Raw genomic sequence first — 14,990 nt, 5'->3', positions numbered from 1 at the left:
TTGGTATGGATTCATGGATATTTATTTTATTCTATGGGTTAAAATCCAATACTACCATTATTTTGTTGGTCAGAATGGTCCAGCTTTGGTCATTAGGAGCTCCTTCAGTTTGGCTCCTGTGTTCTTTCTAAAAGCCTCCATTCATTTTTTTTGAACACCTTCTTACTTTCTAATAACACAGACTGTGTCAGGCTTGTCTTATGTTTTTCCTGCACTAGCCTTGGGATCAACCGCTTCTCCAAGGAGCCCTGGTTCCTTTTATTGGAGAATGGTGTTTAAAAATCAAGATTTGGGTGCTAGGGTGCTCATTGTTACTGAGGTGTCATTGCTATAAGTCTCAGTGGGCAGATTTAGGAAATATATATGAATACTAAATCCCTACATAATCCCACTTATATATCTGTATCAATCTGTATATATATTAAAAATCATGAATTTATGCTGATACTTCGTTGATTCCAATCCCACATCATAGGGCTCATCTAAAGGACCCATAAAATAGCTTCAGAATTCCTAACCCATACCCCTAACATTTACTAAGTAGATTACAGCACTTAGGTACAGTTCTTTCCATCTCTGGCCTTCAGTCAAGATACTGTTTTCAGTTACTTAGGTTGGTTCTTTTCTTCTCCACCCCCTTCACTGTGATCAGTTATTCATTTGTAATACAGAAAGGGTCATTTGATAGTGTTTGCATTTCTTTTGGTTTCCCTCCACATCCTGGTTGGTTTTGTGTATTTATTTGGGTACTTGAAGAGTACAGTGCAACATGATTGTGGTTCTGAGAGTCAGAGCTACACAAAAAGCTCTACTCAAAGCATTGCCCCTCCCTCTTCATCCCTGCTGCCATGTTTTCATTCCTCCCTTTTTCCACCCCTTTCCTACCAATCCTCCATAGTCAACCATTCTCTTTAGTTTCTAGTTTGTCCTTCCTTTATTTCTTTTGAACAAATGAGCAGATACATGTATGTAACAGCATTTTAAATCTTTTTCTGTTATAGAAGTAATATATATTGATTGTAAAACAATTTAGACATTATGAACACAGGTAACTCTGATAACCCCTGTTATCCATTTTGGATTTTAAAAAGTATATAATCAAATAAATACATAAGAAATTAGTATATGTGGGAAATAAATACAGAAATAAATCAGATAATATAATCAAATTTAATGTATACTAATAAAATCTAATGGGATATATACATGTATATAAAGTCTGATTTTTTTTTTTGCAATAACAAATGTTGTTTTATTGGTCTTGTTTAAAAAATCTAATTATTTTTATTTACTCTGACTAAAATATTTTGTGTGGTTGATATTTATTGAATTGTCTCTGTGTGTACTTTAAAATTCTTTGTTCTACAGATTTAGCACTGTTCTGAGTGACCCATGGATGGTTTTTTTATTCCTTGAGACAGCTGTAGTACGGGGAAATTTTGTAAGACTGGGGAGTCAGAATGTTGAATTTATGCCTTAGTTCTTCTGATTATCACTTCTGTTGTGAACTTAATTAAGCACATGACCTAACATTTCAAAACCTCAGATGCCTCATTTGCAAAATAGTTTTTTAAATCTCTGCTGGGAGAAGAACCATCTGTTAATTCTTTTCTCAGTGATTTTAACATAATCCAGGGTCATCTTGGGGGAGATTGTTTCTGGAGAAGTGGTGTCAGGTGTATACTGAAATGTGATTTTATTTGTAGTACCTCGCAGAAGCTGGCTGGACAGCCGAAGGAAGAGTGGTGGGAGTGACCCAGCCCCGAAGAGTGGCTGCTGTTACAGTGAGTTTCTCTTTTGTTGTAAAGACTCTGTGTCTTCTATTGCAGTGACTTCTTCCTTGTTTCCTAAAAGCTGCAAATGAATATGATTTGCAGCTCCTCAAAAATTTAATTCTTCACTTGAAAAAGAACTATGATTATTTTTGTAAAATTGATACCTGTACATTATGAATTTTTATGTAGTAATAAAGTACAGAAGTCAAAACAAAAAAAGTGATTAAAAAAAAACAACCAAAACCCAAATCTCACCATCCAGCAAAAACAGTTTGAACATTTGTGAACATCATTTCAAGTTTCTCTTTTATGTTCACATAAAAATGAATGGTTGGCTGGATGGATAGAAATGATTTTATAAAAATGGGTTCATAGCCATATATTTGCTTTTGTTGAATTTAACAAAAGAGGAAACTGCAGTGAAATAGGAGTAATTACTGAACTTTGGATAAATAATTTTTCACTGCAAGAGAATTTATTAAAGCTTGAAAACTAAGAAAAAGGATTACAAAAAGCTTTAGGGTGTTACTTATTTTTGGAACTACGTTATAAGTAGTTGCCTATCACAAGAGTAAATTAGCGCACTGATTCTTTCTACCGTTCCTCCCTCCATTTGTGATAAATGCAGTGCTATAATTTTTATTTCAAGATTTATAAATATTCTTTTCTGTAATCATAACTCCCACAGGTATTTAACTTTAGTTTAATAATCACTAATAATTTTCCAAGGTTTTGCCAACTTTGAATTGCTCATTTCACTTTATTTCTTGATTGGCTGAATTTTACATGCCGGAGAATGTTTGATTGTGGTCTTCGTTGATATAAAATTCTTGATTCATCCTCTCTAGGAGCTGTGCAGACACTGCTCTACTGTCTTTTGGCCTGGAGGATCACTGTATAGAAATAGTCTGAGGTCCAGTGGAGTTTTTCCACTCCCTACCTTCCTGGCCTGCTTTTTCTGCTTGAATGCTTGTAACATGCTTGTTTTTGTACCAGGATATGTCTTGATGCTGATTGTTCTGTCTCATTTTTTATTAAATGTGGAAGAACTTTTAATCTTCAGGCTCAATCTCATTATATCAGGCAGGTTTTCATCCATTATTTCTTGGCACACTTTTCTGTTCCATTTATTTTTTTCCTCTTTTCTAAGAGCACCAATTAAGTGTATATTAGATCCCCTTTGTCTCTTTTTAGTATTTAGCACCCTCTCTGGAATCATCTGTTTTCCAGTTTGTTTTGTGATATTTCTTCAAGCCTGTCCACAATGTTCATGATTGTTTTTAGTCAAATTTATTCTATTTGATTCCTTTGTATCTTTATCTGGGTCTCATAATCACTTATTTGAATGCTTTTTTGTTTCTTTACTAGCTAGAGAAGTGAATATTTAGAATGGGTGGAGATATTACAATACATTACAAATTTTAAAAGCTGATAATACCACAAACATTTTTTAAAAATCCAGAAAATAACATAGTATTTTTATTAATTAGCTGACACATTTCTGTAAATCTTTTTTCCTGCAATTTTTGGCTCTGTCCCCACTGACCACCTCTTCACTTGACAACGATTTCCTATTATCTTCCTTCAGAGAGAGTAGAGCAGTATTTTAATGTTTCTCTAGCATGGGTGATTTAGATTTGCTTTTTATTGTTGGTACTGTGGAGAACCTCCTTTGGCTTTGTAGCATTTGTAGCATTGTGTAAATCTGGGGGACTATTCGCATATTTGGGAAAAGTCTCTCTGTAACTTCTTGCATGTTCAGGCTGTGAGATTTGGGGGATGTCCACAGATTGGTTTCTGACCTGTACATTTGAGACCTTGTTTCTCCTCAACTGTGCTTTGACTTTGTCTCTTCTTTAAGTTGTTTTAGCTTAAGCTTGTGATTTCTTTGAAATTGGATTTCTTTGGCTGAATTCTACTTCTGTTTCTTTGGGTAATACTTTTGCAATTTCCTTTTTAAACTGCTTTTTTGCTCATGTTCCCTTCTTTCCTTCTTTCTTACTTGGCTTTAATGCAGTGGGCTGTGTTGGTATTTTTATGATAAGTACTTATCCTTGAGTGGGCTCATTTGCTAGCTGCAGAATTGTGAGGTTGTTCTGGCCTGGCCTCTCAGCAAATCTCTTATTGTCCTTTGCTGGTGGGGGATGAAGATGAGAATGTGGTCCAGCACTCCTTAGTGATTTGAGAGGTCTGTTGCAGCTCATGATAAGATTCTTTGGGCTCTCTGATTTGGGATTGATACTCGCTATTGGATTGCCTGCCTTCTCCTTCAACTCCCCCTCTGTGATTCTTTGCTGTCAAAGTGGGTCTCCACTGAGACATTTCCTGTGTCTCCTGGGTCTGACCACACTACTGCTTCTTGTCTTCCTAATACAAGGCTTGTCAGCCCTGCCTTTTAAGGAGGTGACACATTAAGGAAGCCAGCAGCCTGCTCTTGTTGTGAGGAGGCCTGGGCCTCTCTTCTAGATTCAGACCTCACAGTATTTGGCAACTGTGTTTCCTAGTTTATTGTTTGGGCTTGTGCCAGTTTCCTTCTTTCATTGGAGATGCAGGTTTTGGTTGATAATATGTTTTATTTATTTATTTTTTTGTTTTAGATTAGCTCTGAGAGGGAGATGGGGGCAAAGGTGCCTTTATTTTGCCATCTCTACCTGGACAAGAAATTAATTCTATTTCCTTGAGATATTTTTACTCCTTGTTGAGTTTTAATTATTGTGTAATTCTTTTTCCCCAAAGTTCATTTTAATTGTCTTCAAAGTTAGACATTATTGATAAACATTTCCCAAGTCTTCTGTGTGTGTGTAAAAATGGAGATAACGGTTCGGCAACTAGATTGCAATGTTAGACATAACCTTTTATGTCATGAAAGATGATTCGCTTACTTAAAACAGTTGAACAATTTTTTCTGTTTGTGGCTTGGAATCCCAGCTCTTAATCAATTTGCATTTTTCCTCCAAATTTGTAGCCATGGATAATTTCCATGAAACCACATGCTTTCTCTTAAAGAACAAAGAGTATATAAATTAGCTGTGTAGTATTAATAGAGCTGGCCAGTTTGAAATGCTGCATCTCAGAAAGTACTTTGTGTGCAGACTAAAATCTGAAAACAGTCTCAGAGCCTAAGAACAGATTACACAAGGCATTGCCTGATCTCCGCGAGAGGCAGTTCCTTAATGAGTATGTTCATTGGACTCACATAGTCTGGGTTTGACTTCACGACCAGGCCCTGCCTTGATCTATGATTCAGGACAAGCTCTAAGCCTGTCTTATTTCAGTTTCTTTCTTTGTAAAAAAGAGGGTCTATTGCCCACCTCACGGACTGTGTACATGTTTAATGAGATAAAATTTGTGAAAGCTTGGAGCACAGCACCTGCACCTAGGAGGTGCTCAGTGATTGGTGACTGGTTTTCCTTTTGACCTCCTTTTCCTATATCTGTTTCTATTAAAAAGATATGTTTATCCAGTCTAATTGATGAGGTTATTGGGACTAGAACTTAAACAGTAGAGGTAAAAATCTATTAAAGAGCCAACAGAATATGGCCTTGCAAATGTCCAGTGGTGTGATCATACATGATAATTTCTGAAAAGGAATTTGAAGTTAAAATCCATTTTGTAGCAAATGTATACAAATAGTGAAATAATAAGAATAAATATGTTTGGCTTCATAAAATAATTATATTTTTATGGAGAGGTTGGTTCATTTATGCTCATTCTTTTTCTTTCTTTTTTTTTTTTTTTTTTTGCGGTACGCGGGCCTCTCACTGTTGTGGCCTCTCCCGTTGCAGAGCACAGGCTCCAGACGCGCAGGCCCAGCGCCCATGGCTCACAGGCCCAGCCGCTCTGCGCCATGTGGGATCTTCCCAGACTGGGGCATGAACCTGTGTCCCCTGCATTGGCAGGCGGACTCTCAACCACTGCGCCACCAGGGACGACCCTATGCTCATTCTTATGAGCTGGTTTTGCCCATAAGCTCCAGTATCTCTATGCACACATTCACTGTTTGTACCATTTTTCAAGATTTATAGTTTAATGTTCTGTAGTGTTGAAATTGAAACAATAACAAAACTGTCCCTGTGAAACCCTGGTTATTGGGAGCTATAACTTCCAGAGGTAGAGCAGTGTAGGATGAATTTCTGGTTTCATAAGATGTTTTGAAAGACTACATGGTGTACATACATCAGCTGCTCGATGACTGATTCTGTCTTGGCCTTTTAGATCTGTAATTTCAAGTCATCTGGCAGAACCTCTGATCCTTATCTGCTCTTCAGTTTCTTAAACACCAATGGTCAGATAATGCCCAGTGTGCTAGGCTCGCAGAGCTGCGTGCAGGGAGCCTCTGGGCTCCTGAGCCTGGGGCTGCTGTGGCCCTATGGCTGTAGCTGAAAGCTCTGCCTCAGGACACCTCCTGTGTCAGCTCATGTTCCTGACTCAGGATGCAGGGACTACGTGGGAGGTTGCCTTGCCTGTGAAAGGAGGAGACGACATGCATGGGGGTTGGTTGGTGGGTGGGGACCCCAGGAAACTTCCGTAATTTTGTTTCCCTTTGGTTCTTTGTTAGTTAGATAGTTTACATAATGAGCATTAAACTCTCTTTTCTTTCAAGGTAAACTAAGTTATAAGCATTATTGTTCTTCCAGTTTTATGTTTATTCAGTATTTCGGATATTTTCTATTACTAAGCTAATAGCCTTTGAATGGCCTTCTGGAGTAGTAGGAGATCTTGCGGTTGGATTCTTTTTTCTCTTTCCTACCCTCACCTTTTGTCATCTATTGGTAGGTGAAAAATATATCTGTAGTTTATGGTCTTCATAATACATTATGTATTTTGTTTTCTACTTTACTTTATTACATTAACTTGGATCCTTTGTTAATCTTCTCATCTGCCTTTTGAAAAGTTTTCAACCTGCATTCTTGTCTCTATTTCCCCTTGTAATAGTTTTGGTAGCTGGGACACTGTTGCAGATTGTTTTAGATTATCTTGCTCTGGAAACATTATTCCTTTGCTTCCAAAGAGAAATGAACATGGCCAAGTATTGAATTTGATCGTTCTTGTTCCCTTGCCTTCATGGTCCAGTGGAAGTTGTTTTATTTCAAGGCGTAAAGACATGGAAATTTGTCCCTAGTTGATGTGCTAAAGAAAGCTTTAGGAATAAGGTGAATCTTGAAATTTCTTTTTCCCTTTTTGCTTCACCCACCAGGAAATCTAGAGCTGAATTTGTGGCTCAACTTAAATAACTTAGGCATATCTGTGTTTTAAAAATTTTCTCATTGACTTTGATCTTTTGAATTTTGTCTGTAATTTCTTTGATCCTGATCTGTAACATATTTACATGATTCCATTTTTATTCTTATAAGTTGCCTCAAGTCAGTTATAGAATGAGGTGAGATACATAAAGTTGATAGCTGCAAAGTTTATCATACTAGTTTTCTAATAACCTGCCCCTTCTCTTCTCATTTCCCACTGTGTTCAACATATTATTTAAAAAATAAGTGACCTTTAGATTTTCCGTAGTATGTGCTCTGGGCAGTAATTTCTGTGTCTCTATTTTCAGCATGATCTTTCTTCCCAAAGGTTGCAGGGAGAGTGGCTGAGGAAAGGGGTGCGGTGCTGGGCCACGAGGTGGGCTACTGCATCCGCTTTGATGACTGCACCAACCCACTGGCTACAAGAATTAAGGTGAGGTGCAGAGCTGCTTTTCCTATTGTGAATAAGGAAGATTCTTTGCGGGGAGATAAAAACATGCAGCCGTCGCTGCTGACTGAGGCACTGATACTGTGGCAGAAAGTGTATGAGAGCATCCTGGCCCTCAGGGAAGTTAGTCTGCTGGGAGGTGCAGAGCACTTTCTGAGTCCTTGCGTTTTAGCCCAGAAAGGACCTTGGAAGTAGAGCTAAGTCCTTGGTTCTCCAGATGAAGAGGTTGAGGACCTGGGAGGTTGAATGACCTACCTGACATTACGTGTGCATTGGTGATGGAACCAGAACTCAAAACTGACCTTTCTCATGTTTGTTTTATTGTTTTCCCACCAATCCACATAGCTCACTAAATATAGAAACTTACCCATAAAAGACTTAAAAACAGGAACAAATATTGGGTGGGCTGAAAGGTTTGTTCGTTTTTTTCCGTAAGATGGCTCTAGTAGCACTTAGTTGTCTTTAACTTCATTCGAGACAATTTTGATAAATTGTATGTGACAGCTGTCATAATCAGCGTGCATTAAAAAGACATCAAAATTGGTGAATTTTTGTGTAGCCATTTTAATATTGAAGATGGAAGAAAAAAAGCAGCACTTTCGGTGTTTTATGCTTTATTATTTCAAGAAAGGTAAAAACGTGAAAAAAAGATTTGTGCAGTGTATGGAGAAGGTGCTGTGACTGATCGAACGTGTCAAAAGTGGTTTGTGAAGTTTCGTGCTGGAGATTTCTCGCTGGACGATGCTCCACAGTTGGGTAGACCGGTTGAAGTTGACAGCGATTAAATTGAAACAATAATTGAGAACAATCAACGTTACACCATGCAGGAGACAGCCGACATACCCAAAATATCCAAATCAAGCGCTGAAAATCATTTGCACCAGCTTGGTTATGTGAATAGCTTTGATGTTTGGGTTCCACATACGTTAAGCAAAAAAACCTTCTTGACCATATTTCCGCATGTGATTCTCTACCTAAATGTAATGAAAATGTTGCATTTTTAAAACAAATTGTGACAGACAATGAAAAGTGGATATTGTACAACAGTGTGGAACAGAAGAGATCATGGGGCAAGCAAAATGAACCACCACCAACCACAACAAAGGCCGGTCTTCATCCAAAGAAGGTGATGTTGTGTATATGGTGGGGCTGGAAGGGAGTCCTCTGTTATGAGCTCCTTCCGGAAAACCAAACGATTAATTCCAACAAGTACTGCTCCCAGTTAGACCAACTGAAAGCGGCACCCGATGAAAAGCATCTGGAACTAATCAACGGAAAATGCATAATCTTCCATCAGGATACTGCAAGACTGCATGTTTCTTTGATGACCAGGCAAAAACTGTTACAGCTTGGCTGGGAAGTTCTGATTCATCCGCCATATTCACCAGACATTGCACCTTTGGATTTCCATTTATTTCGGTCTTTACAATATTCTTTCTTTTTTAATAAATTTATTTATTTATTTATTTTATTTTTGGCTGCATTGGATCTTGGTTACTAGGCGCGGGCTTTCTCTAGTGGTGAGCGGGGACTACTCTTTTGCGACGCGCGGGCTTCTCATTGCAGAGCACGGGCTCTAGGTGTGCAGGCTTCAGTAGTTGTGGCTTGTAGGCTTAGTTGCTCCGCGGCATGTGGGATCTCCCCTGACCAGGGCTAGAACCTGTGTCCCCTGTATTGGCAGGTGGACTCTTAACCACTGCGCCACTAGGGAAGTCCCTACAAAATTCTCTTAATGGAAAACATTTCAATTCCCTGAAAGACTGTAAAAGGTACCTGGAATAGTTCTTTGCTCAAAAAGATAAAAAGTTTTGGGAAGATGGAATTATGAAGTTGCCTGAAAAATGGCAGAAGGTAGTGGAACAAAACAGTGAATACGTTGTTCAATAAAGTTCTTGGTGAAAATGAAAAATATGTCTTTTATTTTTACTAAAAAACCGAAGGCACTTTTTGGCCCACCCAATAGTATAAATTGATAAAGTGTAGAATTCACAAATGTTATTTGCACTAATTAGAACTTTCCCATTTTCACATGATAATGGATTTTATATGTGTGTTCTTTGACCTCGTTGCTACTAGTAAAATAATTAGCACCAGTAGTAATCAGTGTAAATCAACTCAGCAGTGTCCACTGTGTATACCACTGTGCGAATCAGAGTCTCCCCAGTACTGTAAACAATGAATGAAAATGAATATTGAAATGAATATTGGTTGTTAGAAACTCAGTTACCTCAGCTTGCAGCAGAGGAAAGCTGAAAATAGATGATCTAAATGTAGTGATTTGTAAAAATGTGGGCCTTGTTTTCTAAGTTTCTGTATTTTGTTACCTTTGACATTCATTTTGCTAGGTAAAGGGGTTATTCTTCTATACCATCAAATATATTTACACGAGCTAATTTTTAGATAAGTTTCAGTGGACTGCATAACCAAATGATTCTCTCTAGAGGGTCTTTCCTGAAAAGTTTTGTATTCCATTGGGTAGTAATTTCAAGGCACCCAGTTCTTGACTGGTGGTCTGTCATTGGTGGCAAGTTCTCTTTCACTCCTATGTGTGTGTGTGACAGCTCGTATCAGATCCAAGAAAAATATGATGGAAATGCATCCTGCTTTGAAAAACAAAACAAAAAGTAAAAATACTAAGATACAGTGTGTGAGGGAAATGTTTAACTTTGTTAAAGTACTGAACTGTTTTGGGGTGAGAATAACAGCATCTAGTTGTTACTGCATTTTTCTGAAGCATTTTATAAACATTCATTAAGCTTAAATGATAATAGCTGCCATTCTTGAGCTCTCTCTGTGTGCTAGGGCCTATGCTAAGCACTGTACATGTACTATCTCGCTCAATTCTCACAGTAACCCTGTGAGGTGGATTCTTTATTCTCTCCATTTTACAAATGAGGAATCAGGCTCAGAGAGGGTAAGTAACATGCTCAAGGTTCACACAGCTAATAAGATGTAGAGCCGAGATTGGAACTCCCAGCAGCCTGACACGATAGCTTGTGTTCCTAACCACAACCGCATCCAGCCTCCCTAAAATAATATCAGATGAAGTTGAGGTTGATAACCTCAAGAGCTGCAAGTCTGTGGTCTTTGGGGATGTTGTAGGAACGATGATCTCAGACTCACAGCATCCCCCTGGGCAGACACAGGTTTGTCTTCACTGCCTGTTCATCAGCAGCAGTGCCAGTGGTACAGGCTCAGAGCATGAAATTCTGCTAAAAGATTTGCAAGCCCCAGCTGAGGATCCCATCTTCGAAATCTTGTTTGTGAACCATTCCATTGCTTGATAACCAAAATGTTGGGGCATTTTCTCACAGTCCTTGGTGGGAATTGTCTTGTGCACACACTGGTGATGAGGTTGTATGTGTTTTAGTTGTACTTGAACTTTTTGAATTATTTCTAAACGTTTGTGTTTCTGTGTTTTAGTTTCTGACCGATGGAATGCTGGTCAGGGAAATGATGGTTGATCCATTGTTAACAAAATACAGGTAAATGTGTTTTTCCTGTGATAAGTTTCCTAAAGTTTCAAAAGTACACAAGTAGATTGAGAAGCATTTGTGTTAATAGATGGAATTCGCGACCATGCTCAGCTTTCCCAAAGCTTTTCTCCTTACTTTGGCTGTTACCACCTTTGATGTTCTTTTCAGAATTTACAGTCAAAACTGGGCTCATTAAAATCCCTGTCGTTATTTGAACAGTCTGTTGACTTGTTTTTATCTTGCTGGAGGGTGACTGCAGAGGCACAGCACAAAACCTGGCAGCATTTTGTTGAATGTAATATGCAGAGTCCAAATAATTATTTGTACTTTCCCTTTCCTTGTGTGTCTGTCCATTGCTCATGGGGTTAAAGTGGTCCCACTCAGGCTCTGTGGTATTCTGGGAAAGGATATCACATTTGACCCACTGGTACACACGTGGCACAGCTGAGACCATGTGCCTCTTCCTGCTGTTTTCTGCAGTTTAACAGCCTTTGGGTGGGTGGGCTGTGTCCCGATTTTTATGTGCTCTGTGGGGTTACATGTTATATTGGAATTTAAAATCATGTATTAGATCCTGTTGGAATCCAGCGTGGGTGGTAATACTCTTTAGAAGTAGCAAAAAATACACCATTTTCTTCACCAAGATATGTTGATGTCACCATTTTTATTAGCTTAAGAGTTACCTCCTTGTCAAAGAGGAGTTACTTAGCGTTACTTTTGCTACAAGGTGATCGCATGGGGGCTAAATACCCAGCAGTCCCTTTGATGGTCTGGATGGGCTTGTGCAGTAGTTGGTTTGATGCTTACTGAGATTGTCCCTCTGATTCTAGTGCCATCATGCTGGATGAAGCCCACGAGAGGACCTTGTACACCGACATTGCCATTGGCCTGCTGAAAAAGGTATAGCTTTGCTTTTGTTTTTGTTTTGTTTGTTGTTTGATTAGGAAAGTCATTGTAGCAATTTAGAAAATCCAACAAAATACGGAGGAAAAAAATGAAAATCATCTGTCATCCTGTTCATTCAGAGACAGTCACCGGTAGAATGTTGGTATGTTTCCTTCTCTTCTTTTTTCTTTGTGCATCTTTTTGTGTGTGTACATGCGTCTGTTTTGGCAAAGTGGGGATTGGATTCTATGTTCTAAGTTGTCTCTTGCATATTTTTCTTAACGTTACATCAAGATCATTTTCCTGTGTGATTAAATATTCTGTGAAGACATTATTTTTAGTGGCTACATAATCCCGTCTCTATCATAAAGTATTTGACTCATCCGTTACTGTTAGGCATTTATATGGCTCCCAGGTTTGAAGTTATTTTAAATAATGTTGCAAGGAGCACCCTTGTAGTTACATATGTTGCATTTCTGTTTCTTTTCATTCTTTCACTATTTATTATAAAAGATTTCAGGCATACCCCAGGGTAGAGAGAAGGATTTAATGACCCCCATGTACCCATCATCTGGCTTCAACAGTTATAGCCCACAGCCAATTTTGTTTCAACCTTACCTGCATCCTCTCCTCCCTTCCTGTATTTTCTGGTTGTTTTCTTTGGACAAATTCCCAATCACAAGAGTCTAGAAAGAGGTGATAGAGCATGGACTCTGGCTTCAAATCTGACTCTGCTGAGTTTACTCATCTCTAAAATGGGACATATACAAGTTTCTCTCTCTGCTGGTTTACTTTCCTATCTGATAGCCACTAGCCACCTTAGGTTTTAATTAGTTAAAATAGAATAAAATAAAAAATTCAATTCTTTAGTCACACTGGCTATCTTCCAAGGGCTCTGTAGCCACATGCAGCTAGTGGCTACTGCATTGGGCAGAACTTCTCTGTCTTTGAAAAGTGTTCTCTTAGAGCTGCCCTATGACATAATTTGTTGTCAGGCTAAACTTAGAAAATGTAAAATTATTAGGATGGTGCCTGACACAGGGCCATAAATAGACTATGAGGTAACTTTCCCATTGGGAGGATGTCCACAGCTGGGTGAGGGGAAGGTGGGCTGGATTTCAGAGGCCCCTAGCCTCTTTGTGCAGTGTATATACTATACAACTGTACTCAGAGACCCTGGAATAGCACATAATTTAGTATATGCTAGTTGCTGTTGTTATTGTTATTTTCATTATTAATTTATTCCTTGGCCAAAGATTTAGACTTTTTGATACTTATGAGGAATTATCCCACCAGGTTATTGCCTTCTGAGGAATGGTATAACAAGGGGGCCTATTTCACTGAATCTTTGCTAACACTGAAAATAAATCTTTGCCAGTGTGATGGATGAAAAAATAATCTCATTGTTGTTACACGTTTTTGCTATAATTTATTTGATCATTTCTCCTATGCCTCTTGATCATCTGTTTCTTTGAATAACTGTTAGTATCTTTTGTCCATATTTCTACCTTGGTGTTATCATTTATTGTTTGTTTGCTTTTGATGTATTTTTTCATACTTTAACTGTATATACATAGATTCTGACTATCCAGGTGTCAGGAAAAAATGGTTTTACTTCTGGTAAATTCATATTTAGGTTTTAAAGTTCCTTTATACTCTCTATCCATTTTTTTTTTTTAGCTTTTTATCTTGGAAAATTTTGTCACTTACGCAGTTAGAAAGAATAGTCTAATGAGCCACCTTTTCACCTATGACTTAACAGTTATCAATTTGTGGTTGGTCTTGTTTCATCTTTAAGCTTCCCCCTCCGCCCCGCAAAAAAGTACACACACTGGATTATTTTGTAATAAATTTCAGATATCAGATTATCTCATCTGTAAGTATCACACTATTATCATTGTCTTTTTTTATGTCTTCTTTTTTAGATTCAGAAAAAGCGAGGGGATCTTCGATTGATTGTGGCTTCAGCCACCTTGGATGCAGAGGTATGAGCATTTCCCCCTCTGGCCCTCTGGCCCTGGTTAGCACTGGGATTGTTGGACATGTCCTTGGGAAGCTACCTGCAGCAAGAGCTTATCTTTGGCAGGATGGCCTGCCTTCCTTATGGGCCATCCGATGTCCTAGATTCCATGTGATCAGAGGAAACTCCTTTTCAGCTTGTGGGTGGAAACTAGCCTGTAGTTAATTGAGTTCACAATTATCTATTTGTCTTGTTTCTCTACATACTATGTTTTCCCCGACACAGGCAATTTCTTTTTATTACTCTAGTAGTTGGAGGCTATATTTCTTTTTTTTTTTTTTTTTTTTTGGCGGTACGCGGGCCTCTCACTGTTGTGGCCTCTCCCATTGCGGAGCACAGGCTCTGGACGTACAGGCTCAGCGGCCACGGCTCACAGGCCTAGCTGCTCCACGGCACGTGCAATCTTCCCGGATCAGGGCACGAACCCGTGTGCCCTGCATCGGCAGGTGGACTCTCAACCACTGCGCCGCCAGGGAAGCCCTATATTTCTTGAATTTATGACTTTAGCATTTATATTGGGGGTACAGTTGAAGTTTTCCCTGTACATATAATAATTTTCGTGCTATAACTTTTTTATGGCTAAGTTTACATTATTTTTCTTTTTTTAAAAAAATTTTAATTGAAGTATAATTGATTTACAATGTTGTGTTAATTTCTCTTTTTTAAGGATTTTTAAAAAATAAATTATTTATATATTTGTTTTTGGCTGCATTGGGTCCTCGCCGCTGCACGTCTAGCCATGGTGAGCAGGGGCCACTCCTCGCTGTGGCACGTGGGCCCCTCACCGCGGTGGCCTCTCCTGTTGCAGAGCAAAGGCTCCAGGCGTGCAGGTTTCAGTAGTTGTGGCAGGCGGGCTCGATAGTTGTGGCTCACGGGCTTCAGAGCACAGGCTCAGCAATTGTGGTCCATGGGCCTAGTTGCTCCACGGCACGTGGGATCCTCCTGGACCAGGGCTCAAACCTGTGTCCCCAGCATTGGCCAGCAGATTCCCAACCACTGCGCCACCAGGGAAGCCCCTGTTGTGTTAATTTCTGCTGTACAGCAAAGTGATTCAGTTATACATAAAAATATATATCTTTTTAATATTATTTCCCATTATGGTTTATCATGGGATATTGAATATAGTTCTCTGTGCTATGCAGT

General features: G+C 38.8%; 1 protein-coding gene across 4 annotated transcripts in view; it reads left to right on the top strand.

Annotated features, from left to right (window-relative positions):
• The window catches only part of DHX35 (DEAH-box helicase 35), a 70,125-nt gene that overhangs the window by 14,119 nt on the left and 41,016 nt on the right, over positions 1–14,990 (top strand). For 3 of the 4 annotated variants that reach the window (XM_027078307.1, XM_027078306.1, XM_027078305.1), the window contains exons 4-8: positions 1,707–1,784; positions 7,347–7,451; positions 10,890–10,951; positions 11,773–11,842; positions 13,753–13,812. In XM_027078307.1, coding sequence (XP_026934108.1) covers positions 1,707–1,784; positions 7,347–7,451; positions 10,890–10,951; positions 11,773–11,842; positions 13,753–13,812 — 375 coding nt within the window. Of the gene's footprint in view, positions 1–1,706; positions 1,785–7,326; positions 7,452–10,889; positions 10,952–11,772; positions 11,843–13,752; positions 13,813–14,990 lie in introns of all 4 variants that reach the window. The other variant, XM_027078308.1, reaches the window with a different exon arrangement.

The sequence above is a fragment of the Aethalodelphis obliquidens genome, unplaced genomic scaffold (genome assembly GCF_003676395.1).
Source record: "Aethalodelphis obliquidens isolate GAN/ISIS:26980383/991018 unplaced genomic scaffold, ASM367639v1 scaffold42, whole genome shotgun sequence".
Taxonomy (NCBI): Eukaryota; Metazoa; Chordata; class Mammalia; order Artiodactyla; family Delphinidae; genus Aethalodelphis; species Aethalodelphis obliquidens.
This window is presented reverse-complemented; position numbering and strand designations above follow the sequence as displayed.